General features: G+C 34.8%; 1 protein-coding gene across 1 annotated transcript in view; it reads left to right on the plus strand.

Moving 5' to 3' along the window:
• Positions 1-27109, plus strand: part of HCN1 (hyperpolarization activated cyclic nucleotide gated potassium channel 1) — a 379863-nt gene that overhangs the window by 333482 nt on the left and 19272 nt on the right. Inside the window, exon 6 of the mRNA XM_026017046.2 lies at positions 432-672. Coding sequence (XP_025872831.2) covers positions 432-672 — 241 coding nt within the window. The remainder of the gene's footprint in view (positions 1-431; positions 673-27109) is intronic.

Below are 27109 nucleotides of genomic sequence, written 5' to 3' on the forward strand. Positions count from 1 at the left end.
TGCCTATACTGCACTAGGTGCTGGGAATACAGAATTTCTACACATAAATAAAACATAATTTATCGCTTTGAAGAGATATGCAGATTATTAGAATTTATGTGTCTTTGGTTCTAAACTAAAATCGCAATATTAGGGATCCCTGGGTGGCGCAGTGGTTTGGCGTCTGCCTTTGGCCCAGGGCGCGATCCTGGAGACCCGGGATCGAATCCCACATCAGGCTCCCGGTGCATGGAGCCTGCTTCTCCCTCTGCCTGTGTCTCTGCTTCTCTCTCTCTATGTCTATCATAAATAAATAAAATCTTAAAAAATAAAAATAAAAAAAAATAAAATCGCAATATTATGTTATATGTAGATTTTAACTTAAGCATGTGGTTTTCTTCCTGATATGATTAATATTTCTCTTCATATTTGTTTGCCCTTGCCATCTTTAGGAGATAGTCAACTTCAACTGTCGGAAGCTAGTGGCTACAATGCCACTGTTTGCTAATGCGGATCCCAATTTTGTGACTGCCATGCTGAGCAAGTTGAGATTTGAGGTGTTTCAACCTGGAGATTATATCATACGAGAAGGAGCTGTGGGTAAAAAAATGTATTTCATTCAACATGGTGTTGCTGGTGTCATCACAAAATCCAGTAAGGAAATGAAGCTGACAGATGGCTCTTACTTTGGAGGTTAGTGAAAAAGAAAATGCAATGGGGCTGAATGTTGCTTTGGTTATGTATCTTTATCAGAATTTTGGAGATATCAGAATGTTGATTTGTGGCTTTTGACTATGAACTTGTATTTGAATTCTGATAAAAAGTGTCTATAATGGTATGTTTTCACATATCAGTGGTGTCACATGTTCAGTACATGTACCTTTGCTGCTGTATTTGTTGGTTGCTGTATTACCTTCCCAAACTGGAACTTATGAACACTGGCTTAAACCAGATGAAAAGTATATTTTTGTCTCACGCAGAAATTCCAGGAGGGTCAGATGCCTCTCCCCAAGACAGCTTTCAGAGACCCAGATATCATCTATTTTGTTGGTCTGCCATCCATCTGAGTGCTTTTCTCTCTTATACCAGAGGAACTAGTTCTTGTCCATCATGTTAGATATGACCCACAGGAGACAGAGAAGGGGACAGAGGAAGTGAAGAGTGAGCAACTTCTCTTTAGAGGTATACCTAGAATTGTCAATGTCATGCTTATTTATATCTGATTGGCCAGAATTTAATTACCAGAGTACCTCTACATATAAGAAAGGCTGAGGAATGCAGCCTCTGGTTGAGTGGTGTGTAAGTCAGGGCTCTCCAGAAAAACAGAGCCAATAGGATAATATATATACAAAAGGAAAGGAATTGACTTAAGCAAATATGGATGGAGGCTGTTGAGTCTTTTGATCTGCCATTTACAAGCTGGAGACCCAGGAAAGCTGGTGGGAGAATTTAGTTTGGCTTCCCAAGCTGGGAACCAGAGGAGTCAAAGGTGTGCATCCAGTCTGAAGGCAGAAGATGAGATGAGATGTTAATGCAAGCAGTGAGAAAAAGAGAGTCAAACTCCCCACCCACCCCCACCTCCTACTTTTGTTCTATTTACACCTCTAGTGATTTGGATGATGCCCACTCACATGGGGGAGGGCAATTTACTTTACTGAATCTACTGATCCAAATGCTAATCTTATCTGGAAATACCCTCACAAACACATCCAACAATTATGTTCAACCTGGGCACCCCATGGCCAATCAAGTTCATTATCGTTGATGTGATATGAACCTGCCTTTCCTTTCCCTTAAGGCATTAGAGATTGTGTTCCTTGGGTGGGTTTTGTACACTGTAAAATTACTAAAATTTTTTCTATCTCTACCTCTATCTTATTTAGTTTTGCATTTTATTACTATTTTATTACATTCTACTAATTATTATCCATACTTTGATTACATTTTGAATACTATGTTTTAGTATTAATCTACCGAGCATATATTTGTGAGTATAGTGTGAGGCAAGATTCTGTATTTTTCCCCAAAAGAGATGTTTTCCACCATCACATATGGAAGATTTCATCCTTTCTGCAAAAATTAAAGTACTTCTTTAATAATATGCTGATATAATATACACTATGGTGACAATAGCAAATAACACTGTATTGCATACTTGAAAGTTGCTAAGAAAGTAGATCTTAAAAGTTCTCATCATAAGAAAAAGAATTTTGTAACTATATATGGTGGCAGATTTTACCTTGACTTATTGCAGTGATCATTTCTCAATATATATAAATATCAAAGTATTATGTTGTTGTCACGAACATGCTATGAAGGCACACACATGAATTGTGTCTTTACACAATGTCAGTTTTATTCAATTGTAAAGCAAGGTTGACAATTGTAAAGCAGTTTTGGGATTCCAAACTCAGTAACATTTTACTACTCATTTAACTCGGCTTCTTACTCGTCACACAAAACAAAGCACAAGACAAGTTACACAGCAAACAAGGTAGAACAGGGAGTAGGAAGTTAATGAACCAAACATGAAGTCAGTCTGTGAACACACAGTTGAGATAAGCCCCAGGTGTGTCTGGGTCAGCCCTCGGCGTGTGCTGCTTATTGTATCCAAGGAGTGGAGGGTGTCTGTTCTGTTCAGAGATCAATCTGGCAGAGCTTCAGTGGCAGCTTTTTGATGTGGTCAAATGTGAAAGGATCAGTATCTTGAAAGTCTGACAATTTGCTGCAAAAATCCTCCTTTTTTTAAAGGGATTTGATCTGTGTTCAGACCTCCTCTGTTTCTGCTCATCATCAGTTCTGAGTGTGTCGTCAGCTGGTGCTAATTTCAGCAGTATCTGATCTTACCTCCAATGCCCTTGGTTCTTGTGTCACTCCTTGACATGCTACTGCTTGACATGAGTGATTCCATGTTACTATATAGTTGTATACCTGAAACTAACATATTGTGTCAATTACATGTCAATTAAAAGAGAGGGAGAGGGAGAGGGAGAGGGAGAGGGAGAGGGAGAGAGAGAGAGAGAGAGAGAGAGAGAGAGAGAGAGAGAGAGAGAGAGAATTCCCAGGGGAAAAGAAATATACCTATCTTAAATCCACTAGCTTTTTATATATCAGGAAGAAAATTGTGTGTTCTGTACCTTTTCTAGCATACATGCTGATCCATAGAGGGGCTTTAATCATCCCAATCAAAGATGCTTCCAGATAGCATTGAGACAAAAAAAGTAAAACAACTATAGAGGAGCTGTTATGCTAATATATGGCCAGTAGAGGCTCTTTTGCATAGAGGAAATAATGTTAGAACAAGCAGAAGAGGGATATTACACACTTTTCTTAGTTTTTACCAATTCCATCAAAACATCAGAAACCTAATGATTAAATTAGACCTCTGGTACTACAGTATCAGAATTGGCAAGCTTAATGTTTAAATATTCCTTAACACCAGGAAACTGAAATATTTTTCTTAGGAAAAGGCAAGAAATCTGTCCTCAAATATCTGTAGGTTTATCCTGTAAGAGGCAATTCAAGTGAAGCTCTTTTCCTTCTCAGAAGTGAGGTATGGAATAAATGATCCTTGCTAATTTGTGTTCATCCTTCACAGACTTTATAGTATGCCATCTTTTTAGAAGACTTCTCAGTCAGAATGAATGTCTCCTACTTCTGTGTCTCCATAGTACTTCTCATAGCTTTCTAAAGTCTTGGTCTCTGTCTACCTCACACTGAAATTAATAGTGTAGTAGGCTATCTTCCCTCTGATTCTTAGCGTGTCCATCAAAATCACCAGAGGGCTGTTTAAAGACAAAGATGCTCAGGCCCCACCCACCAGGGATTCTGAATCAGTAAGTCCAGATTGGAGATATATATATTTTTTGTTCATTGAAGATTAGTCAGTCTGTACATCTGAGTCCCTTAAAAAAATCAGTAATGATAAAAAGGTATTCAAATCAAATTAGTAGTTGAAAAAAGACAATTCCATTTTGTTATATAAAAATAAATATATGCTGAGTTGAAGTTTTCTTCAATAACAGCTGAGAAATACTAACTAGGGAAGGTTTTGAATTTTATTAAGTGCTTTTTTGGAATATATCAAAATAACCATAAGGTTCATATCCATTAATCTATTGTGGCTGAACAAAATATATCAACTCAAGATAATTAGCTTCCTTGACTTTCTCTCTCATCCATGAAAGATACTTTTGAAGTTTCCAGCTTCCCCTTCTTCCCACTCTTCGTCATGATTCTGTGCTGCCTCATTAGCCCCTAAGCCTTTGTGCATTGTACTAAGGAAAAAAGAGTTTTGGAAAGCTAGTACCAAAAAAGTCTACTTTCGAAAGCACAGAGGATTAATGTTCAAATAAAAAAAAAAGAGTAATTGAAAGCTGATGGAGTAAAAAATAAAAAATAAAAAGTGTACATGTACAGGCCAAGTGTAGGGATAGGTGGTTTGGGAGAGAAAACATTTTTGATGCAATTAATGGAAGGTGTGATAAATATAGAAAAATCTGGAAAGGAATTTGTGGAGGCATTATTATGTATGAAGAATGTATTTTTACATTCAACATACATTTTGTCAATTCAAAGGAACTTTTAGTTACTGTGCAGTTGTATTTGTTAATATGACTAAGGTTTTATACAAAGTCTGGAACACTTGTCTCCCTAAATTTATCTGGTTACACTATTAGTAAAGTCAATTATGGTAATGAATATCCTTGTATTGAGCCATAAAATCATTTCTAGGATAAAAACTAGTTTCTCCTGACGTATTATTATTTTTCAACACCTTGTAACATCTTTATAACTGAAATTAGGCTGTTATTTATTGTTAATGGTGCTTATTTTTGTGATCCCCTACCTAATTTTGGATATCAGGTTTTGTTTACTTCTTGGAGAGAGTAAGAAAACCATTAAAAAATGTATTCTCTACTTTAAGGAAGCTTAACCAATCTAGGCATTGCCTAATATTTGAAGGCTTCTAAGTTTCACGTGCAAAGCCACTTGTGTCTGAATCTCTGTCTCCTATGGATATTAAAGCTATTTCAGTTTTCTACTTGTTTATGAGTAATCATTCCATTCATATAACTCAGTTATTCATAATACTAAAAAGCTTTAAAAAATAAAATCTGATGCCGGAACCAAAATTATACCTTAAGAGTTTCTGATGGAATTGAATGGAATTGAGATCCAAACATCCGCATGTAAAAACAAAATCTCCAGAAGATTCCAAATAATTTTCACATTATATAAATATATATATGTATACATAGTCCCCTTTTTATTTTCAATAAACTTTTAGTGTAAATTTTGGAACAATTTTAGATAGAAAATGATTTCAAAGATTATACAGAGAATTCCATATATCTCATACCCAGTTTCTTATTTACCATTATTATGATACTTTTGTCATAATTAATGAACCGATATTGATACATTATTAATAAGTACTTAATAAAGCACACACTTTATCCTGATTTTCCCAGGTTTTACCCAATATATTCTTTTCATTCAGATCCCATTTACTTGTAACATCCTCTGGTTTGCTCTTGGTTTTTTGTTTTTTAAAAATTTATTTATTTATTTTTAAAGAGTACGGGGGGCAAGGTTTCATTCTACTGATATTTCCAACTCTAATCCATTACCATATGGATTATTTTGACTTTCTTTTCTTGTTTATCTATAACACTTCACTCAAGAGTAGGAAATCTGGTTTCCACTGTATATTTACCAAACTGTTCAGTGGTAATATGCATGTATAGTGGTTTTAGAATTGTAAAAATATACATCCATTAGAAATAAGTTAATCAACTGGAGAATAAATCTCATGTAAAGTTCTTTTTGCCTCTTTACTCATTTGCAAAGATGCTTAGGTCAGCATCTTATTCCCTAATCTCCTTCAGTGAGGTTGTTTCAACATTTATAATGCATTTATATCCTTTTGTTACATTCTGCATTCTATCCTGAGAACTTCTGACTTCCTAAATTATTGTTTTAATTTGCATACTATATGATTTACTTTTTGTGCTATAAAGTTTTATAAGTTTTAACAAATGCTTACTGTCCTGTATTCACCATTATGATATCATATAGAATAGTTTCACCACCTCACAAAATATTAGAGGTTTTCTATATATTTTGGATATTAATATCTTATCAGATACACGATTTGCAAATATTTTATTTGCCTTTTTACTCTGCTTGTGGTGTATCTTGATGCACAAAATTTTTAAATTTTCATGAAGTCCAATTTGTCCGTTTTCTTTAGTTACCTGTGCCTTTGGTGTCATGTCCAAGGGATAATTGCCAAAGCCAATGTTGTGGAGCTTTCTCTTATGTTTTCTTCTAAGAGTTTTGTAATTTTAGGTTTTGCCCTTAGGTCTTTGGTCCGTTTTTAATTTTTATGTATGGTGTTAGGTATTGGTTCAACTTCATTCTTTGCATATGGATGTCTAATTTTCCCAGCACCGTTTGTTTACTTTTAAATGATCTTGGTATCGTTGTCAGAAATCATTTGATCATATATACAAGAGTTTATTTCTGCAACTGTTTAATTTTTTTAAAACTATGGTTTTTTAGAGCAGTTTTAGGTTTATCACAATTTGAAAGTACAGAGATTTTCCATATACTCCCTGCCCCCACACATGCTCATCCTCCACATTATTAACATCACTCACCAGAATGGCCCTAAGAATGATCCTACACCAATACATCATAATCACCCCAAGTCATGATCTGCCTTAGGTTTCATCTTTGGTATGCTATATTTGATGGGTTTTGACAAATGTATAATGACATATATTCATCATTATAATATCATACAGAATATTATCACTGCCCTAAAAATCCACTGTGCTTTCCCTATTTACTCCTCTCTCTCTCTCTCTCTCTCTCTCTCTGGAACAGTCACTGAACTTTTTATTACCTCCATGGTTTCGCCTTTTCAGGAATGTCATATGTTGTCATAATACAACATGCAGCCTTTTTGTCATCATTCAGTTGGTAATATGCATTTAAGGTTTGTCCATGTCTCTTTATTGCTTGACAGCTTGTTTCGTTTTGGTGCAGAATAATATTCCATTGTCTGAATGCATCACAGTTTATCCATTCACCTACTGAAAGACATCTTGGTGGTTTCCAAGTTTTGGCAATTATGAATAAAGCTGCTATAAACATCCAAGTTTTTTGTGGACATGTTTTCAACTCCTTTGGGTAAATACCAAAGGGTGTGATTGCTAGATTATATGGTAAGAGTATTTTTAGTTATGAGAATCTGCCAAACTGTCTTTCAAGTGGCTATAATTTTGCATTCCCAAGAGCAATGAATGAGAGTTATTGTAGTTCCATATGCTCACCAGTATTTATTTTGTGTTGTCAGTCTTCAGGATTTTGGCCATTTAGATAGGTGTGCAGTGATTTCTTGTATTTTAATTTGGATTTCTCTGAGGACATATGACCTTGAACATCTTTTCAGATGTTTATTTGTCATGTGTATATATTCTTTATTGAGGTGTTCGTTAAGGTCTTTGGTCCATTTTTAATCAAGTTGTTTTCTTATTGTTGAGTTTTAAGACTGTATTTTAGATGAAAGTTCTTTATCAAATGTGTATTTTGCAAATATTTTCTTTCAGTCTGTGGCTGTCTTCTCATTCTTTTGATATTTTCTTTTGCAGAGCAGAAGGTTTTTTTTTGTTTTTTGGTTTTTTGGGTTTTTTTTTTTAAAGAAGTCTTTAATTTTAATGAAGTCTAGCTTCTCAACTATTTCTTTTATAGGTTGTGACTTTGGTGTTGTATCTAAGGAAGGCATCTAAATTTTTCCTATGTAATCTTCTAGGAGTTTTATAGTTTATGTTTTATATGTAGGTCTATGAAATATTTTGAGTTAATTTTTGTGAAGGGTGTAACGACTGTGCCTAGATTATTATTTTTTTTTTTTGTATATTCATTCCACTTGTTCCAGTGCCATTTGTTGAAGAGATTGTCTTTTCCCTATTGTATTGGCTTTATTCCTTTATCAAAGATCATTTGACTATATCTATAAAAGTCTGTCTCTGGGCTCTCTGTTTTATTTCACTGGTCAATCTGTCTGTTCTTACACCAATACCACACAGTCTTGATTACTGTAAGCTTTAGAGTAAGTCTTGAAGTCGGGTCCATCAATCCTCCAACTTTATTGGGTTGCCTATTGTGGGCCTTTCGCCACTTTGTGTAAACTTAGAATCAGTTTGTCAATATCCATAAATAACTTGTTAGGATTTTTATTTGATTGAGTTGAATCTATAGATCAAAATGGGAAAAATTGATGTCTTGACAGTTTGTTTTATTTTTTTAATTGTGTTTTACTCTTTTTTTTTAATATTTTATTTATTTATTCATGAAAGACACACACACACACACAGAGAGAGAGAGAGAGAGGCAGAGACACAGGCAGAGGGAGAAGCAGGCTCCATGCAGGGAGCCTGATGTGGGACTCGATCCGGGGTCTCCAGGATCATGCCCTGGGTTGAAGGCGGTGCTAAACCGGTGAGCCACCGGGGCTGCCCGACAGTTTATCTTCCTGTCCATGTACACAGAATATCTCTCTATTTATTTTTGTATTTTTTTATTTTTCTTTATTTTATTTACTAAGAGGGAGTAAGAACTTCTAAGCATGTCACAACTAAAACTGAAAGCCATTTCATATTTGTTTAATCACATCTAAATCTATAATATATATCTCTTTCCTAATGCCGTTCTCACTTTTTTTTAATCACTTGCATTAATACTTGTTATTTTCATGGTGTTTCCAAAGAAAGTGCTTTTTTCCTTTCATGAATTTCTGAAATGTTTTTCTTTATGAAACCTTTCACTGTCTTTAGATTTTAGTTTTTTGCTTTTTTTCTTTTAGCTTCTTGGGTGAAAAAAATTTAGTATATTTTTCTTAACCATTCTTCATTGTGATGACTGCAATTTGAGTACATATAAATCTGACTATACTGCTTTGGTCAAATTCCATTGCAATTTTAAATAGTAATTTATTATTGCTCTTTCTTTTTAAAATACTTTAAAAGTTTATTTATTTTTTAAAGTAATATCCACATCCAAAGTGGGGCTTAAACTCAAGACCCATCCAAACTCCTCAAGAGGTGCGTGCTCTTCCATCTGAACCAGGCAGATGCCCCTATTATTGCTTATTGCTTATTTCTAAATAGGTTGCACTTTTGGTCTGAAGCTATTGCATAGTGCATGAGTTGCATTTTATTTATATTGTTTTTAAATTTTTTTAATGGAAACATTTGGAGATAGAGTGGCAGAGCGAAAACAAACACATATTTGAATAGGAGAATTACAGAATATCAAATATGTTAAATAATAAATTATATTGATAGTGATACATAAGAAAGATGATAAGATTAAAGGATATTTATTTTTTAAAGAAATGAAATGGTCTACAATTACTAGATAATTAAAAAATAAAATACAATTCTAAGGGCATCTGAGTGGCTCAGTCAGTTAAGTGTCAGACTCTTGATTTTAGATCAGGTCTTAATCTCAGGGTCTTGAGATCAAGTTCCATGTTAGACCTGTGTTAGGTGTGGAATCTGCTTGAGAGTCTCACTCTCCCTCTGGGCCTCTCTCTCCTTTCCCCTCACCCCCATTGCCATGCATGCTCACCTCTCTCTCTCTTTCACTCACTCAAAAAAAAAATCCAATTCTATACAGAATATTTTTTCCATTCTACTAATTTCTTGAGACATAAATGATCAGTTCTAAATTTAGCCTTATTAAATTAACCAATGAGGTCATCTCACAGTTTTTAACAGTTTAACAAATATTTCTCCTATAGTTTATTCCTATAAGAGTTAAATATGTACTTATTCAACCCAACTCACTTCAGTAAGAAATTTTGTGAAATAATATTTTGTTTGGGTACCATGCTTATAGCCACATTTATATCTTCACTATGGAGACCTAAAGTGGCTATTAGTGCACCCCAGGGTACTGAAAGCACAATCCTTTGATAGATCATTTATGGGAAAAATAGATCTATATCACTTCCAATTCTTTTATGCATATAGTTGATATTTGTTCAAGTTAAACACCAAATAAGATCATGAAAAGCAGCTGAAACCTAATAATAACAAACTGTACTTATTTAGCATGTCAAGGTTTATAATTCATGCCTCTTTAAGTATCTGATATGGAATTTTAAAATGAACAGAAAGATTCTTGTTTTATACTGATTCTATATTTGCGTGGCCAACGGCGGTAACTTCATAGTATAATTAAATGGAAGAGCAGGGACCAACTGAGGAACACTCTTTCCACTCTTCTCAAATATCTGAATTAAATGAACATAATCAGCACACAGAACATTCCAACTGAATGGCAAGCAGAATAGTGAAATGTAGAGACTTTTCAAAGAACGACCAAACTCCAGAGTTTTGTATTCTTTGCCTGACTTGATTTATTTCTACAATAATACAAAATATATTTCTAGAAGAAATTGATTTTATTTTGTTTTGTTTTAACCCAGAGAAGTGTTGGTGTTGATTTGTTTTCTGCGTGTATGTGTGTGTGTGTGTGTGTTTCAAGGCTGGGGAAAGTGTTAGGTCAGCACATGTATCATCTCATCCAGTGTTCTCACCAACAGAAGTCTCAAGTAATGTTCTAGGACAAGCATTGCAAGAGAATGAACATATAGTACATGCCTAGCACATTCATAGTCCCTGGGGATATAAAGCGGTGAACAAAATAGACAAAATTCCCCAGTCATGTAGCTTTTATTTTATACAGTACTTAAATTTTAGAAATAAAAATTCAAATAGGAAAACTAAATTCCTGAAATATTAAACTACATTACCACATAGTGATAAATACTTTTAGGAAAATTAAAGCTGGGAGGAAGCATAAGGAATGCCTCCGTGCCCATACAACCACTTAAGGAGTAGGTCCAGGCATATAGGATCAATTAGGAAGTCCTAGGCTTCCCATTGGGAGTGACAGTGAGTGAGGATAAAGCAACCTGTGAGATCATGGCTCAGGCCAGGTGGATGGTGAGGCAATGAGTTTCAGGTGTTGAAGGAATGAGGGTCTTGTTTAAAGGAAGAGGAGTTCCTGAACTCCTCCTGACTCTTCCTCTGAGGAAAATGTTATAAAATAAGCCTTGGCCAAGGCCAGTACCTGAAAAGCAACAAAATCATGTTTCAAACTCAGCTATGAATGTCCTGAACTCAAAGCCTATGTTTTGTCTACTGTATATAGCCTTCTCCTATGAGAAGGCATGATGGTTGTCCTCTAGGATATAAACTTTAAACATCAGCTTAGCTTTAGCTTCCTTACAAAGGCATCCATGGCCCTTTTATACATGCATTTCTTAAACACCTTTGAAATCTGTTCATATGTTCCTCTTATTAAATTAATCATATTATTAATACATTATCCACTGAGTAAGGTAAAGTGTTATTAATATGCCTTATTAAAACTTCAAGTAATGTATCTTTTTTCAATAGTTTATGATTTTTAAATAAAAGCATCTGTTTTTCAAATATAATGTAATTCATTATCATTGTTATCTCTAGTCACCTCTTAACAGCTGCTTGTCGTTCCACACCTAAGAGTTCTAACTAATTCAACTTCCCAACTTTCTTTCCTTCAAAATATCTGTCTCATAGGTACTTCTTATGGTTGGTCATATGAAACAAACTTACCAGAAGGAAAATAATTCCCATGACTGCTGCTATTATAAATAATTTTATATTAGGTGCTGCTTAATAATGTCTAATGTTTTGCCAGTCTTAAGGAGACCGCCAGGAACTTCATATAGCTAATGTTTACGTTTAGGATCTTTATGCCCAAAATGCATTTGGCTAGATAATGATCATCTGGCATTTTTAAATTTAGAGCCACAGATTTGAAAAACCACAGGAAATCCCTGTCATGATGACTATTCATTATTTTTAAGAGGACTGAAACATCTGCCAATCTGTAGTTTACAGTTGATGCCACCTCTGGTGGACTGTACATTTCTAAAAGCTGATACAGATTTTCTAGAAAGTGTAAAGTATCTGTTGATAGTAAGCTCAAAACTTGATTAGTTCAGTCCTTCCATTTTATTTATGAGAAGATCACAGCAGAGAAAAACGATACATAGTCTTGTCGATTTTTTTTGCTTTATTGTATTTTGCTTCCTCATGTGTTCTCTTCTTAGATTAGGCTGATGAAATAATTGTTTTAATAGTGATAAGACAGATCTGGAAGATTTTGTTTTACAAGTTTTAGCCCACCTAGGAGTCTCCCTATACCAGATAATGTACAACCACAGCTTTGCTCAGTCATCAGGTGAGAGAGATGTTAATCCCCATCTGTGTCCCCACCACACAGTTCTATGATTCTATAACGTCATGTATAAATGCACCAATGCATAATAAAAAATTAAATCCAAGTGTCTGAGACAATCAATGAAAATCAAGATGAACATTAAGAAGACGTCTTATTGGGGGCACCTGGGTGGGTCAGTTGGTTAAATGTTCAATTCTTGATTTTGGCTCAGGTCATAATCTCAAGTCGTGGGATCAAGCCCCATACCGGACTCCATGCTCAGCACAGAGTCTGCTGAAATTCTTTCTCGCTCTCTCCTTGCCCCTCCCCTTGCTCTCTCTCCCTCTAAAACAGATAAATAAATCTTAAAAAAAATTGTATTTTGAAGTCATAATGTCTTTCTCTCTTTACTAAAGTAGGAAAGGAGGAAGAGGTGAAAGAAAAGGGATGGAAAATAGAAAGGTCTTTGTTACAAATCCGGGTTCTCCTATATCCCTGTGGTTGTTCACAAGGACCATCTCTGGAGCTTTGTAAATAGGCCATACCAGGACACACCTTGAACTTACCAAAGTAAAATCTTTATAGGGCAAGTTTGCTTCCTAATCATTACCTGTAATTCTAATTCATGGAATGAATTTTAAAAATGTGTCTTTACCTAGTTCTTAAATTTTAATATTCATCAGAAACTGGGGGAAATGATTTCAGTGAAAATATGGGTTTTTAAAAAAATATGATATTGCAATAATATTGCAAGCTGAAACAAATCTAACAGGTTATGATTCACTTTAAAACATAAAATTATTTTGAATATTTTAAAAATATTATTTTTTCTTTTGAAAATATAAATTTCTAAATTTTGATTACTAGTAGACTTCGGATTTCATGTTTTACTTGTGTTACTCAAATGATAACTTTTGTAATGATAAACTTTGTGTGCTATTAGAGGAGTTTTTGGTAATATAGAACAGATGGAAGGATTTTTTTTACCCATTTTTGTATGCATATCTCAGAGATTAAAAAGTAGCAGGGCTTTCTGTCAAGTGTACCTGGAGGAAAAACTATTTAAGCAGGATGTACATCACCAAGGATAATCTAAGAGAAAACTATCTCTCTGATTGATGTTTTCTTTAAGTCTTCTCCTTAGAGTAAATCTGTATTCATGATTGGAGAAGAACCAATGTGCTCTTTTCTGAAGCCCCAAATTACTCCATTTGTATTTCCCAGGATTCCCCAAAGGGGAGCTTCCAACACCATGTACTTCCTGCTTTCATTCATTCTGCAGCTTTCTTTCTTTCCACAAGGATCATCTGAATTGTGACCCCTGGCCTCCATATGAAGATTAATATCCATATCCTTTAACATAATCTCCAAAATTCTGTACAATTTGGCCCAACCTATCTTCCTAATCTCAACTCATATATTTCCCTCTAGATACCCTTAAACTGACTCCTAAGACTACTAGTTCTTAAGCAAGCAAAGGTTGCCTTTGCAAAGATGATCCCCTTGGTTAAAAAACATCCCTCTCCACTCCTCAGTCTTATACATTGCCTCTTGTATTTTTAAGATACCACTCAAAATTTTTTTTCATCTCCTTTGACAGATGATTTTTCTACTTTCATAACACTTTAATCTTAACCTGTTATTGAACTATTTTAATTATTATTTTATATGTCAGTCTTTCATATTAAATTATGAAATTTATTAGCTTAGACACTATGGTTTCATCCAATTTAAACATGAGGTATCAAAGCACAGTGATTGAACACATTCAGTAAGAACTTGTACAATGAGTAAATGGATGGATGGATGAAAAGATGGATGGATGGATGGTTGGTTGAATATATTTTCCCTTGTCTCTACTTTTTATCCCTATGCTTTCTGCTCCTTTCTTTCAAGTAACTTATTGGTGATAAATGAGTCCTAGGATATAACACTTGAAATAATGACTAAATAGGAATTTTAAAATGAAAGATTGTTAATAGCAAATTTAACAAAGAATACTGAAGCCAGTGTGTTGGGCGAAGTGTCTCCAAGCATTCTGATGGACACAATGATGACATGCTTTAAATGTTATGATAAGAATTATCTATATTTCAATGAAGACATGCTTAAACTAAATTGATGGCTATCCTTTTAAGACTATTTTTTTCTTTTATATATTATTTATACTCTTCTTTTTCTCTCCATCTCTAATGTTTCTTGTGATTTATTTGCAGCATTTATATAAAAGATGCACAGGGGCTACAGGACTAAGATACTCCTATATTATATCGATAATATAGAAGATCATTTAACATTTTTATTTGTATCTTCAACCTTAGCATATTTTCAGGTACATCATTTTCATTGAATCAGTATTTGTGGCAGCAAATCTAATTTTGGAGCCATTTTTAATTGAATAATATTTCATATCATTAAGCCAACTACCAAACTTTAATAAATGATCTCTATTTATATTTCTTTTCAATTTTTCAAACATGAAATTATAAAGTCTACTCTTCTTTATTTTTTCCACAACTTCTTAACAGAAGTCACAAATGTGAACTAGATATTAGGCTTAGTATTTTGATAATATCTTACTGCTGCACGGAGTAGCAAGATTCCTTTATGGTTACTTCCTTTGCTGCTTCTGTGTTTTTGCTCTCCAGCCTCACATTTGGCTTTCAAAGCCTCAGCATAGCATTGCTGACTAAGTACTTCTTGCCCTACTTCAGCAGATCTGCTCTTCCTCCATCACAGCTGGGTATGATGAATGAGCTAACATTAGTAAAGCATTTTGAGTTCTTTGGATAAAAGTTGTGCAAACTATTATTATATTGGGACACTCTTTTTAAGGACCATTATCATACTTCATTGTATTTTTGGAATCTAAGAGAAAAAATGAGGGACAAGTGTGTCTCTAGGTAGGCACACTTCAACAAATTGTGCAAGTAGAGCGACTGTATGGAAAGAACTTGGATTCAGATTTTTAGTTTTAATTATGAGCTTGTTCTCCTCTCACTTTTTCTGTTCTATGCTATTCGCTTAGAGCGAGGTGAGGTGAAATAAGACCATCTTTCTGTGGGTATAATAAATATTATGGTTTGTGGCATTAAGTATACCCTTGGAAACAAATTTTTTTGACGTTCTCAGAGTCACATTGTTATCCTACGTAAGACTTAACAGATATGCATATGAAACATGCCAGGCTCTTTACCAGACTGTAGTAGTTGAGTTTCAAACATTGTTAAGGTTTTATTTGATAAATGCCCAACACATACTGTTTATGATCTTAAGAATCCACTCTTTGAACATGTTCATTCGGAAGGCGATGGTATCCTGTGGGTTGCTTTATGTGCATCATTGCTGGTGGACAGATGGCTGGTTTCTCACTGTGTCCTCATTTCAACTCTATCTCTAGCTTTTTCCTTTTCCAAGTGGCCTCCCACTTGTGCTAATAACAGAGGCTTTTTATTCTGTGCCCAGGTTTTACTTACTCTTAAATTTAGACCTTCCCCTTCAAGTGTTAAGGTCCACATTACTAAAACTCTACAACTGCCCCAGTGATTTTTCCCTACTGAACCACATTCAATTTAAAAGTTTATGTCCGAGAAGCCTAAGTATATTTTCTTGCTTTGTTATTCCTCTGTCATAATATTGCAAGTTAAACAGTCAAATTCTATCTTTAGGAACAAAGCTAAAAAAGGATCAGGAAACAGCATGATGTGGCAAAGTACTCAGCATCCACAGAGCCAGGCTCTAGTCCCATCTTTGTCAATGGACCCAACTTCATGTCCCCAGGCAACTTTTTCAACATCTAGGGGCTTGGGATCATCATCTGGAGTCAGCCAGTACTATGATTATGTTGGAATTCGACTCTTGAGGATATAATCTTTTTTGCCAAATTGCTTGTTTTAATAGCTTTCTGAGCATCCAAAATGTCTTCTGGCCTATTCTAGAGTCCATGATATTTTTCAATTAATGAAGGTTGTATATTGTGTTTGTAGTATTATCTTTGAGGGTATTTTATAAGACAAGACCCCGGCATTCTGAATAGAAATGGAGGCAAGTGATATTTGTGATGTTTCATGTTCTAGTGGATAAAAATTAACTACAACTCTTTTTTATGGGTAGTGGAAAAAAATAGAAAGTGTCAGAGGCTGGTTGAAAAGCTCTTTGTGGTGTTACAGAAGGGTACTATTTAAGGGTGTAGGTGTTGAAGTCAGATCTTGAGATGCTGTTGTACCTGGAGAAAGTCACTGATCTTCCCCAAACCCTGTTTCAAAATCAGAGGTGGTAAAATCAGGGTAATAATAATTCCTACTTCATTAGCCTTGCTTAGAGGAATAAATGATTTAACATGTATAAAATACTTAGAACGGCACAGAGTATGTGCTGTGATGTTAGGTAGCAATGAAAGTAACAGTGCTGGTGTACTCTAGAGCAGCAGATGCATGTATGCTACTGAGGTATTATTGATTCAGTGCTCATGTGGAGTGAATCAACACAGGAGAATCTGATTGTCAATTTGTGTTATTCTCCGGAGTCAGTGTTAGTCTTAATCCAGTAGCAAAGAAATTCACTCTAAATCAAGTGTGTAAATGGTGGGAAGTAGGGATATAGAGATAGGATAAATAATCTTGAAAGCTTTTTCAAAACAAAGATATCTTTAACTCTGAAAATCCTAATCTCTTGACCATATGTACTCCTGTGAGTGTGCATGCACACACACACACACAAGAAATAATACCATAGAATTTAATAAAATCCAAATTCTCCAAACAAGCAGTGTTTAATGGGCCAGGCATTATACTAAGTAATTTCACATACATCATATAACTCCACATTAGATTAAAATAACTACAAAAATATGTAATATTTACCATTTTCAATATCAATTTTTAAATGCATGAAGAGGGAAATGGAAGAACAAATATATATGTTTTCAAAAGCTGAATTATTCAGAAACATTTTTGTACAGTTTAGAATTAGGAGGGATCTAATCCATTATCTCATCACCCTGTGCAAATGAGGAGCCTAAGACATGCACAAGCACAGAGATTGTCAGGGGCAGGAATGCACTATCATTCTAGGCCACTACTCTTCATAGAGTAACAGGTGAATTTTCTGCAAGTTGTTACCAAAGGTGTTACTTTATAGCGTTTCAGAAAATAAGGATTCTTTCTTCTTAGACTGAATTATCAAACACATTGCACACATACATATACATGCGCACAAATTCCTTCTGGACTCTTGCTAAATAACCTGAAATTACTAATTCTAAGCATTTTCCAATTAAGTGTGACTGTTTTGACCTATCTATTATCTATGGAGATACTCTTTGTAGTTGAATTTACTAACAAGGAGAGAGTGAGATTACCTGTCAGAATAGTTCAGCAAAAAGATAATGAAGTGGAAAAAATCTAATGCACTTCAAATTACATTTTATCACCTATTTTGCAGAGTATTATACATTTATTGAAATGTTTGAGTGTATTTAGCAAATTTAAAATACCAGAAGTTTTAAAAAGTCTCTTTGTACCTGATAACATATGTCAGAAGAGAAACACATTAACACATTAATAACACATGAATGTTTTACTGGCGTGCAGTGAGTGACGCCAAAGAAAAAAATAGAAGGTTCCAAAAATATGTCTAAATATTCTTGATACTAGCAAGTCAGTTAATAGCCACTCATACAGTCAAATTGGACAAGAATGAGAATATTAAAGTCTAGTACAGATCAGACTGTTTAAAGAAATAGCATTTGAAATCTTAATTGAATTCATTGTACAGTGCAATGGTTCACTTATTAATTCAGCACATGTTTACTTTTCTTATAGTAAAGACAAAACAAGCACGTTAAAATTTCTTGTTTTCTTGGAATTTATAAGATACTCGTAACTATAGAACAGCCACTGATGCTCCCTGCCTCAATAAAAGACTAGAAATATCCGTGTAATATTTACTAAATACTGAAATCATTTTTATATGTGCAACATGCATGTCTGTGCATGTATTACTGTAAGTTGGAAGAGAAAGATGACATAATATAAATAGACTCAATTTCCAATAGGTTACATTTTTAAAGAAATAATATAAATAGGTAAATAAAATTATTATCATTATATATTTGTGATGTGACAATGAGATATATATATATTATCATTATACATCTTTAGAGAGAAACCGAAATAATACCCCCATATCTGTCTTCTGTGTATCTCCCCCTTCTTTTATCTAATTAGAAAAGAAGTGATACAGAGAGAAGTTTCTGAGAATCTTGGAGTTGATAATGGCTTGATTTTGGCTTCAGTGCCTTTAGTACCAAGGCATTCTGGTTATAATTGCAGAGGTCAGAGCAAAAAAGGGGCTCGAACTAAGCCATGTGCTCATTCTGCAGTGTGAAATTTTTGATTGACCTTCTGTTTGGGTGAAACACACAGATGTCTGATCACTTCCTTGCATTGTGTGACACAGCTTTACAAAGATATGTGTTATAGATGGAGATTAATTTTTCTAAGTTGATTTGATTTCTTTGTGCTGAAATAAGATTAGTTGTGCAAGGACAAGAGGATGTTACAGCAAAGAATAATACATACTATAGAATTTCAAAATACCTGTGCTCCAGACAAATAATCCTACTTGGAAAATTTCCGGCAAGCTAAATTAGGGGAAATGACCATACTTGAGCAAATACATTCTGAAAGTATCATTTTGCATCCTAAGCTTTTATGATAAGACTCTATCCCTGTTTAAGATATCAAGAAAGGAAATTTTAAAACTTTATTACAACCCCTCCCCCCACGTGAACTTGATCCAGTAAAAGTTTGCAGATGTCCAAAAGGCTTAGTTTTGTAAAGTTTCTTAATTACGTAGTTGCTAAAAACTTGAATTTGTCTTTTGTAGACAAAGAGAATTTGTCTAATGGTGTCTGATACCATATGTATAAGAGAACCACAGAGTGTTGCTAAACAAATCCTAGGTCATTTCCAGTTTATGAAGCCCTTCTGAAACACTCATTTGTCATAACTACCTTTTTTTCTGTGTGTATATAGACATATACCTTGCAATTTTGCTGGGAAGTATATTTATTTTTTAGGGGGAAAAAAAGCCAAAATTAACATCCCTGCCATCATTAGTTTGAGCATCTTTGAGCCAAGCCCTTTTGTCACTAAAACTGTGGAGAGAATCAAAACTGGTGATAATTGGTCTTGGCTACATTTTCTGATAACAATCTTGAGATTTTGCTCTGGAACCACAGAAATGAATAAGAAGCCAAAATACAGATACCTTTACTACCTGAAAGCTAAAAAAGATTCAGTAAAAATGTTTACTACCCTTCCAAATGAAATTTATTGTTTTTAAAGTGTCTGTGTCTGTAGGACTTCAGAAATACCTAAGAATAAACCTAATTCCCACTGGCTTTTTAGCAAGAAGTCTATAATCATATAAGAAGAGTGAAAATGAAAAAAAACAATGGCACCAAGGGACGTGTAATTTCATTTCCATCCCAGAAGATACCATTTTAGGAAGATATCTTGGGTTCATTGTTCAGTTCTTTGCATTTTCTGTGTTTATTGGCTCACTTGTGCCAGAACCAAATACCTATGGACCTGGGAGTAGCCAGGGAGAGGGAAAAGGTGGAACTCTAAAGAATGGAGAGAATGATTATCCTGTGAAAGGGATGGCCCTAAGTGGTTTGACTCTGCCAGGTGACTCTGAAGGAGAGGATTTGCTTTCTCACGAAGGATCCCTGACAAAAAGATCTGTAATTTGAGGCATTGTCATAGTTGCAAGGATTTGGACAAAAATTTGCTACAACAGCAGTGGGGAGAGAAAATGAGTTTTTGAACATGTCAGTGAGGAACTTAGACTGGAAGTCAAAGCTTCAGAAACTGCTATGTGTTTTGAAATGAGAAGAAAATCTTTGAAGAAAAACATAATCATTAAAATGAATGGAAATTATTAAAATGGATATCAAAAGTCCTGAAGCATCAACAGTTCTATGATTATGATGTCTTAGACATGCACTATCACTCCATCATATTACTTTGTTGTATTTTTCTATTGTAATTGTCATTTTTCAAGTCATCTTATTTTTTTTTGAGGTTTTCCATGTCCTTCTATGAAATGTGAGTTCCATGGGTGTAAGTCTCTTGTCTGACACTTGCAACACTTAGAATATACCTGAGACAAATAGACTGTGGTATAAATTTCCTGGATGGATGAATGAAGAAATGTCTGAGCTGAGTCGTAAAAGCTAAACCGTGGTGTGCCAAGTAAAAGTTGGGGTAGAGGTTGAAAACTGAAGGAAAGAATGGTCCGTTTCAGAGAAAAAATTATATGAAACTAATTTTGCTCTATCACTTCAGGAAATCCATTTCCAATGATCTGAAATCCATTCAACTCATTCCACAGAGAAACATGACCCAAATGTGGACTTGGAAAATTGATTTTAAAGTAGCATATTTCCCTCTGTTATGGAAGAGAAACTTCTGGACATCTCACTCACAGTATAATAGATTTAAGCTTGACCTAGATTGTTTTTTTCAACTATAAATGGACCCATCACTCTTATGGGGCAGAAGGAGGGAAGAACACTTAGACAAGATAAAGAAATCTCTTGTCCGTGTCTCCAAACTAATGCCTGTGACATCAAATGGTTCACAGACTTAACAGTTTGATTTGAAGGTCTCTCTTCTTCTGCAAAGAGAAACTGCCATATGGCCTACATTGTGGTCTTTCCATTTACACAACAATTTAATATGCCTGGTTCATGATGAAATACCAGCTCCCGGCTGGGAAATTAAAGCAGCGTTCAGCTCCTCTCAGCAAGCAGGCTGCAGTTTGATATATTCTGTAAACTGGATTCTGTATTAGCCAAGGGAAAGGATTGGCATAGTTAGGAAACACAGTTGGACTTGTTCAAACGAGCGTTTCAGTGCACAGATGCTAAGTCTCTTTGGAGCTATTCTGTAGATCACTTTCCTTCTACTTAGCTATCAACTAAATATATTTTTGTTTCAATTACTTTTAATTTTTATCTTCACAGTAATTTATATTAATATAGTCTTCTTCCTCTAAGATTCTTCAAAAATGTTTGTTGGGAAAGAAAGGGCTTACCATGTATTAAAATATTCTCTTTAGGAATGCCCTTTTAGGGGATCCCTGGGTGGCTCAGTGGTTTGGTGCCTGCCTTCGGCTCGGTGCATAATCCTGGGGTCTCCGGATGGGGTTCTGCATCGGGCTCCCTGCATGGAGCCTGTTTCTCCCTCTGCCTGTGTCTTTGCCTCTCTCTCTCTCTCTCTCTCTCTCTCTCTCTCTCTCATGAGTAAATAAATAAAGTCTTTTAAAAAAACAGAATTCCCTTTTAATCAGCAAATACAATATCTGTGAAGGTGCAGGATGGAACAAGTATGGCCTCACACAGAATGAGAATCAAATATTGGCCCTATTACTGACTAGTTACTTAGCCTTAAGTAAGTTAATCAAATTATTTTAACCAAGTGCCGTAGTAGTAAAATAATGATAATAATACTCACTTTATGGAGCAGTTCCATGGGATAAGTGATGAAATTGTGTGTGTGTGTGTGTGTGTGTAAAATACTAGGTGTGCTTTGGTAAGGTAGATGCAGACACAAAATGAAACATTGATTTATAATAATCCATACTCGTATTGGCATATTCACATACATCTACATATCCATTTAGTAAATAGTTGCCATAGGGAGATATGATTACACTGATTGACACTATATCTTAATGTCTTCCCATTCTCCTGAGGCCTGAGATAACCATGAAATATATCATTTTCAGTGAAATATTTATATAGATTTCATGGCCAAAGTGGATAGCTAGTAGCATTTTCATGGCAAAAGCTTTTCGTTCATCTCATTCACTTACCTACTTTGGACTTACTCAGACTTACTCTTCCAGCAAGTCTGCTCTGAACTCCAGGCTGATCCATGCATTGCTCCTTTTTCTGATAGTAGTTCCAGCTTATTTCTACCTTTTTGTTGAATATACTACAATTAGGTTATCTTTGTCTGCCTACTAAACTGAATCTCTTCAAACCTTATAACTCTCTTCTCTAGCCTGGGACTTTGTAGGCCTTCAGTTGAAATAACCATCCACACACAGACATATACATACGTATAGACAAATATATTTTATTTTTTATTAATCATGTGTTTCCCTATTCCACATTAATATTTCATACTTGATCTATTGACATAAAATCATTCTCAACTGATGACATAAAATCATTTTCGACCAGCCATTGTAATTAGAGTATATATAAATAACATTACCTAGTCAATGTTAACAGTCTATGCTTTGACTAATATTCATTTGTTCAACAAGCTTTATTGAAACCATTCTTTATACTCCAGTCACAGTCACTATGTCCTGTAATCAGTATGTGTTCAAGAAAGCAAACATGTAGGAAGTCATATAGATATGCACATCAGTATAATCCAATTCACTAAGAACATAAGATAAAATAATTTAAGATGGAGGAATTTGTTCAAAAAATCCTCTCTGAAGGAAATGACAGCTACCTTGAGTCCTGAAGGCTGTGTGGGAGGTAGTGGATTGAGGAGATGTTTGTGGAATGAGCATTCCAGATGGAAGGGGCAGATAGTGTAGAAGCAGAGAATACAGAAAGCATGGTGATTTGAAGAAATGCCCATACAGTATTCAGTCTGTTTGGAATGTAGAGTGGGAGGCAGTCAGTAGCAAGAGATGAGTAAATGCGGATCTATGTCTTGGCAAGAAAGTAGGATTTCATCCTACACTCAATGGGCAAGAAGGATGGAATGACCAAATTTGCATTAAGGAATAAGAATTCTCATAGAGGGAGGCACCCATGCAAGCAGATAGACAGGAGAGTCTTAAAAATAACCCAGACAAGAAGTAATGAAGATTTAAACTAATCCTCAGCAAAAGATGTGAAAAGATGCTAAAGGAAAGAATCAGTGGAACTTACAATCCAGCTGTTTATGGAAAATAAGAGAAAGGGAAAATTTACAAATGGCACCATGTTTTGGGTTTGGGTAACTGTGTAAATGTGATGCTATTTAACATGACAGTGAATATAGATAAAGCAGGTTTGCAAGGGTGGAGGTGAAAGGGAGTAAGAGATGAGTTAGGTGTAGAGCTTGCTGGACTACACACATTCTAAGTATGCAGGGGTTATATTGGTCATACATACAGTTTCTCACCAACTTCTGCCACATTTGCAGTAACTTAATCCATGAGTTTATCTAGTATCTATTTTTTGAATTGATGAATGAGTACCTGTGGAACAGACAGCTTATAAATTGCCCAGAAGGATCAATAGTCTGTTTGCCATACCAGAGACCTACAATAATGAAATGAAGATTAAGATGGCTCTGGTTCACAAGAAATTAGGAGAATTCATTTCCCTTTTGAAAGCTACCACTAACATGAGAGCAGAGAAGAATGCTACATTAACCTCACAAACATGAGGAATTGCACAAAATTGCAAGAGTGCATCTCTGTTCCTATTATAACCTATTATAATTACTTAATCCTCTCCCAATTTCATCTACTACTCCCCAGCCCTTCTGAACCAGATAGATCCTAGAGAGAACTAAGCCCTATTGTCCTAAAGTGTTTGTTACAATAATGAATTAACTTAGCATCTCTGCATCTAGAATGGTAGTATTTATGTACCATCTTGTGAGAATTCATAAAATAATCACTGAAATGCTTTTCTGTGTTGTATGTTTTAGATGAGGAATGCTAGCTGAGAAAGTCCCCTTCTTCTCCCCTTAATATTAGAACAACCTATTTCCATTAGTACTCTGAGCTAGTAATAGGAAAAGGAAAAGAAACTTGATATTCCTCTCATTAGGGGTCCTATTCAGTCTTCTTATCTACTTTTCATAAGTTTCTGGCATTTCCACATTTACAACTATCATTTTGGTTATAGAAACATTGCGTGTATTACAAGATGTTTCTGTTGTCAAAAAAGGCTGAGTCTATAGCTGAACCTTATAACATCTAGAATTTGTATATAATGTTCTAAAGTTACATAAATAGTACCTAAAAGAGAGGAAAAGAAGTCCCTATCCCATTATGCTAATACCCTAGTTGTCAATTAGGCTGTAAAAAACAAACATCCTTGATATAATGCCTCCAGCTGTCTCTGCTGAGGAAAAGGCAACTCAGCCCAGTGGTAGAAAGATACATGTCATCCTTTAACCTTTTTGTGGGAGAAAAAAAGAGGTACTAGACCTTAGGGAAACTAAAGCAGGAAGAACTTTGGCAATGAGAACAAGGCGAATAAAGCAAATCTCTGACCCAAAAACTGATTACTCAGCATCATTTACCATATGTATATTTTAACACTTCACCATTAGATTAACTCAGTAGTCTGGAGCTCGGAAAAACACGAGCTCAGGATAAAATTAACAATCATTAATGGGTATTCATGCCATCTCCATGTATCATGATGGAAAGCCTCTTATTACTGCTGCCTCTCAAAAGCCTAGAGGGCAAGCTGGTGCAGGTTTGTGTTGGATTTTTCTCTGGTCTGTGTTGAAATAAGTAGTATAAGACAGTGGAGTATGGGCACCTGGGTGGCACAGTGGTGGAGTGTCTCATCTCAGGGTCCTGGCATCAAGTCCTACGTTAGGCTCTCCAGAAGGAGCCTGCTTCTCTCTCTGGCTGTCTCTGCCTCTCTCTGTGTATCTCTCATGAATAAATAAATAAAATGTTTAAAAAGAACAATGGAGTAAATTATCCTTAGAGGTGAATTTATTAAACTGTCCTGTCTTTATTTTGTGTATTTTTTATTTTGAAATTACTCATATTTTTATACTAAAATATTTTTTCTATATTATGATATTTTTTCTTTTATGTACTGATGATGATGGATGATTTTTTGAAAATCTTTTTACTTGTGTCCAGATATGGAAAAAAGTGTACTGACCATATTTCGGTCTTAATTAAACAATTTTTAAAATATGCTAGTTGTTCATAATATCTAAACATATCACAACTACTCATTTATTGATTTGTTCATTCTTCAACAAATATTGAACAACTGCAAAGTGTCAGCTACCGTTGTAGATAATGGCAACACGAAGAAGAGAAATTATATCCTGCCCTCATGCATTGACAGATAAGTAAAAAAGAAAAGAAATCAATAAATAAAATAATTTTAGACAGTTAAAAATGCATTGAAAACAATAAAACAGTTTCTGGATGAGGGTTTCCATGCTTAGTATTGCCCGTTTGTTCCACTGGGGTAACATGGATTACACACCCACTTATCTACTCTATGGGATTAGTCTTGGTCTTAAGAGTAAGCGTATTGTTGAGGATGTTGCTCATTATGTAACAGGGCTACATAACATGTATTGGACATACTTCATTCATTTTTCTCTATCAAAAATAAAAACCTCTTTTTGCTTTTGTATCAGAGAAAATATTATGAAATTTAACCATGCATCCCAACACAAAAGAAATACCATCATATGTGGATCTTTTAACATTTCCCTAAATATTATATAGCTAACCAAAGAGAAGAGCATCTCTGTATTATGTTTTTGCATATTCTCAAATGCTTTTTTGCCCACACACTATCAAAACACTCCAATTTAAACTTTCTGTCACAGAAAATTTGCACATTGGTTACTACTTATTAAGACTAAATTTTATGTTCCTTTTCTCATTTTTTCCTGTATCTTAATGCCATGGACTCTTTAGCAATTTTTTTTTTTTATCCTATTGAATTAAACTCGTAAATCAACTGGAGTTACCTGATGCTTGAATGGAAAAGAAAAATAGATGGAGCTCTCAAAAAGGATTTCTAATGTGTTTAAATATTAGCTTTCTCTTATTAACAAAGTGATCAGTTTTATTTTACAGTGTTTCAAGATTATCCCCCAAAATTGTATAACTAAAGCAAATGCCCCTAAGAGTTTAATTATAGATGCTTTGAGATCCAAAACATAATTTTAAGCTTCTATTCTCAAGATGATACAAAAGTTGTACAAAGACACAAAGCAATAGCAGATTTGCCACCTTGGGTTTTTGTGGGGTTTTTAAATATTTATTTATTAATTTTAGAAAGAGACAGAGAGAACGTGCTTGAGTGGGGGAGGGGCAGAGAGGGAGAGAGAAAGAGAGAGACTTTCAAGCAGACTCTCCACTGAGCACAGAGCCCATTTCAGGGTTCCCTCCTAGGATATGAGCCAAAATTAAGAGCTGGTCACTTAACTGACTGAGCCACCCAGGCTCCCCAGCCACCTTGGTTTTTTAGGGCAAGGTTTATGGAGAGATAAGACCAACTGTATGTCCTCATCAGCACTACTGTCAATCCATCAGTCCAGTGCTTTTAGGTGAAGGATTTGCTACTAGCATCTATTAAGTAGAGGCCAGAGATGCAGTAGAACATTTTGCAATGCCCAGGACAGCTCCCAACAGCAAAGAATTATTCACTCCTAAATGAATAGGGCTGAGGTTGAGAAATTCTGGTCTAGAGAATCTCGTTCAATTTTATATAATGAAACACACATCCAATAATTAATACAAATCTGACACCAAGAAGAATCATCATTCTTGCATTTATTTTGCTTTTCTCCTGAGATCCTTTCAGCTCTTCCTTCATTCTCACTTGGTCTCTGAAGTTTCCATTGTTATCCTTCTTTCTGTTTAGGGATTTCTGCTAATGATAATGATGGTGTAGAAAATAGTAATGGAATTATACCTTGATAAATCAATATTCTAGGACTAAGTTATTCTCGTTATATATTAGTGTGCTCAACAAAAGCAGAATTTCTTTTTGAAATTCAATTTAAGAGACTCAATTGAGAGTCTCTTAAAATAG

This window comes from Vulpes vulpes, chromosome 4, assembly GCF_048418805.1.
Source record: "Vulpes vulpes isolate BD-2025 chromosome 4, VulVul3, whole genome shotgun sequence".
Taxonomy (NCBI): domain Eukaryota; kingdom Metazoa; phylum Chordata; class Mammalia; order Carnivora; family Canidae; genus Vulpes; species Vulpes vulpes.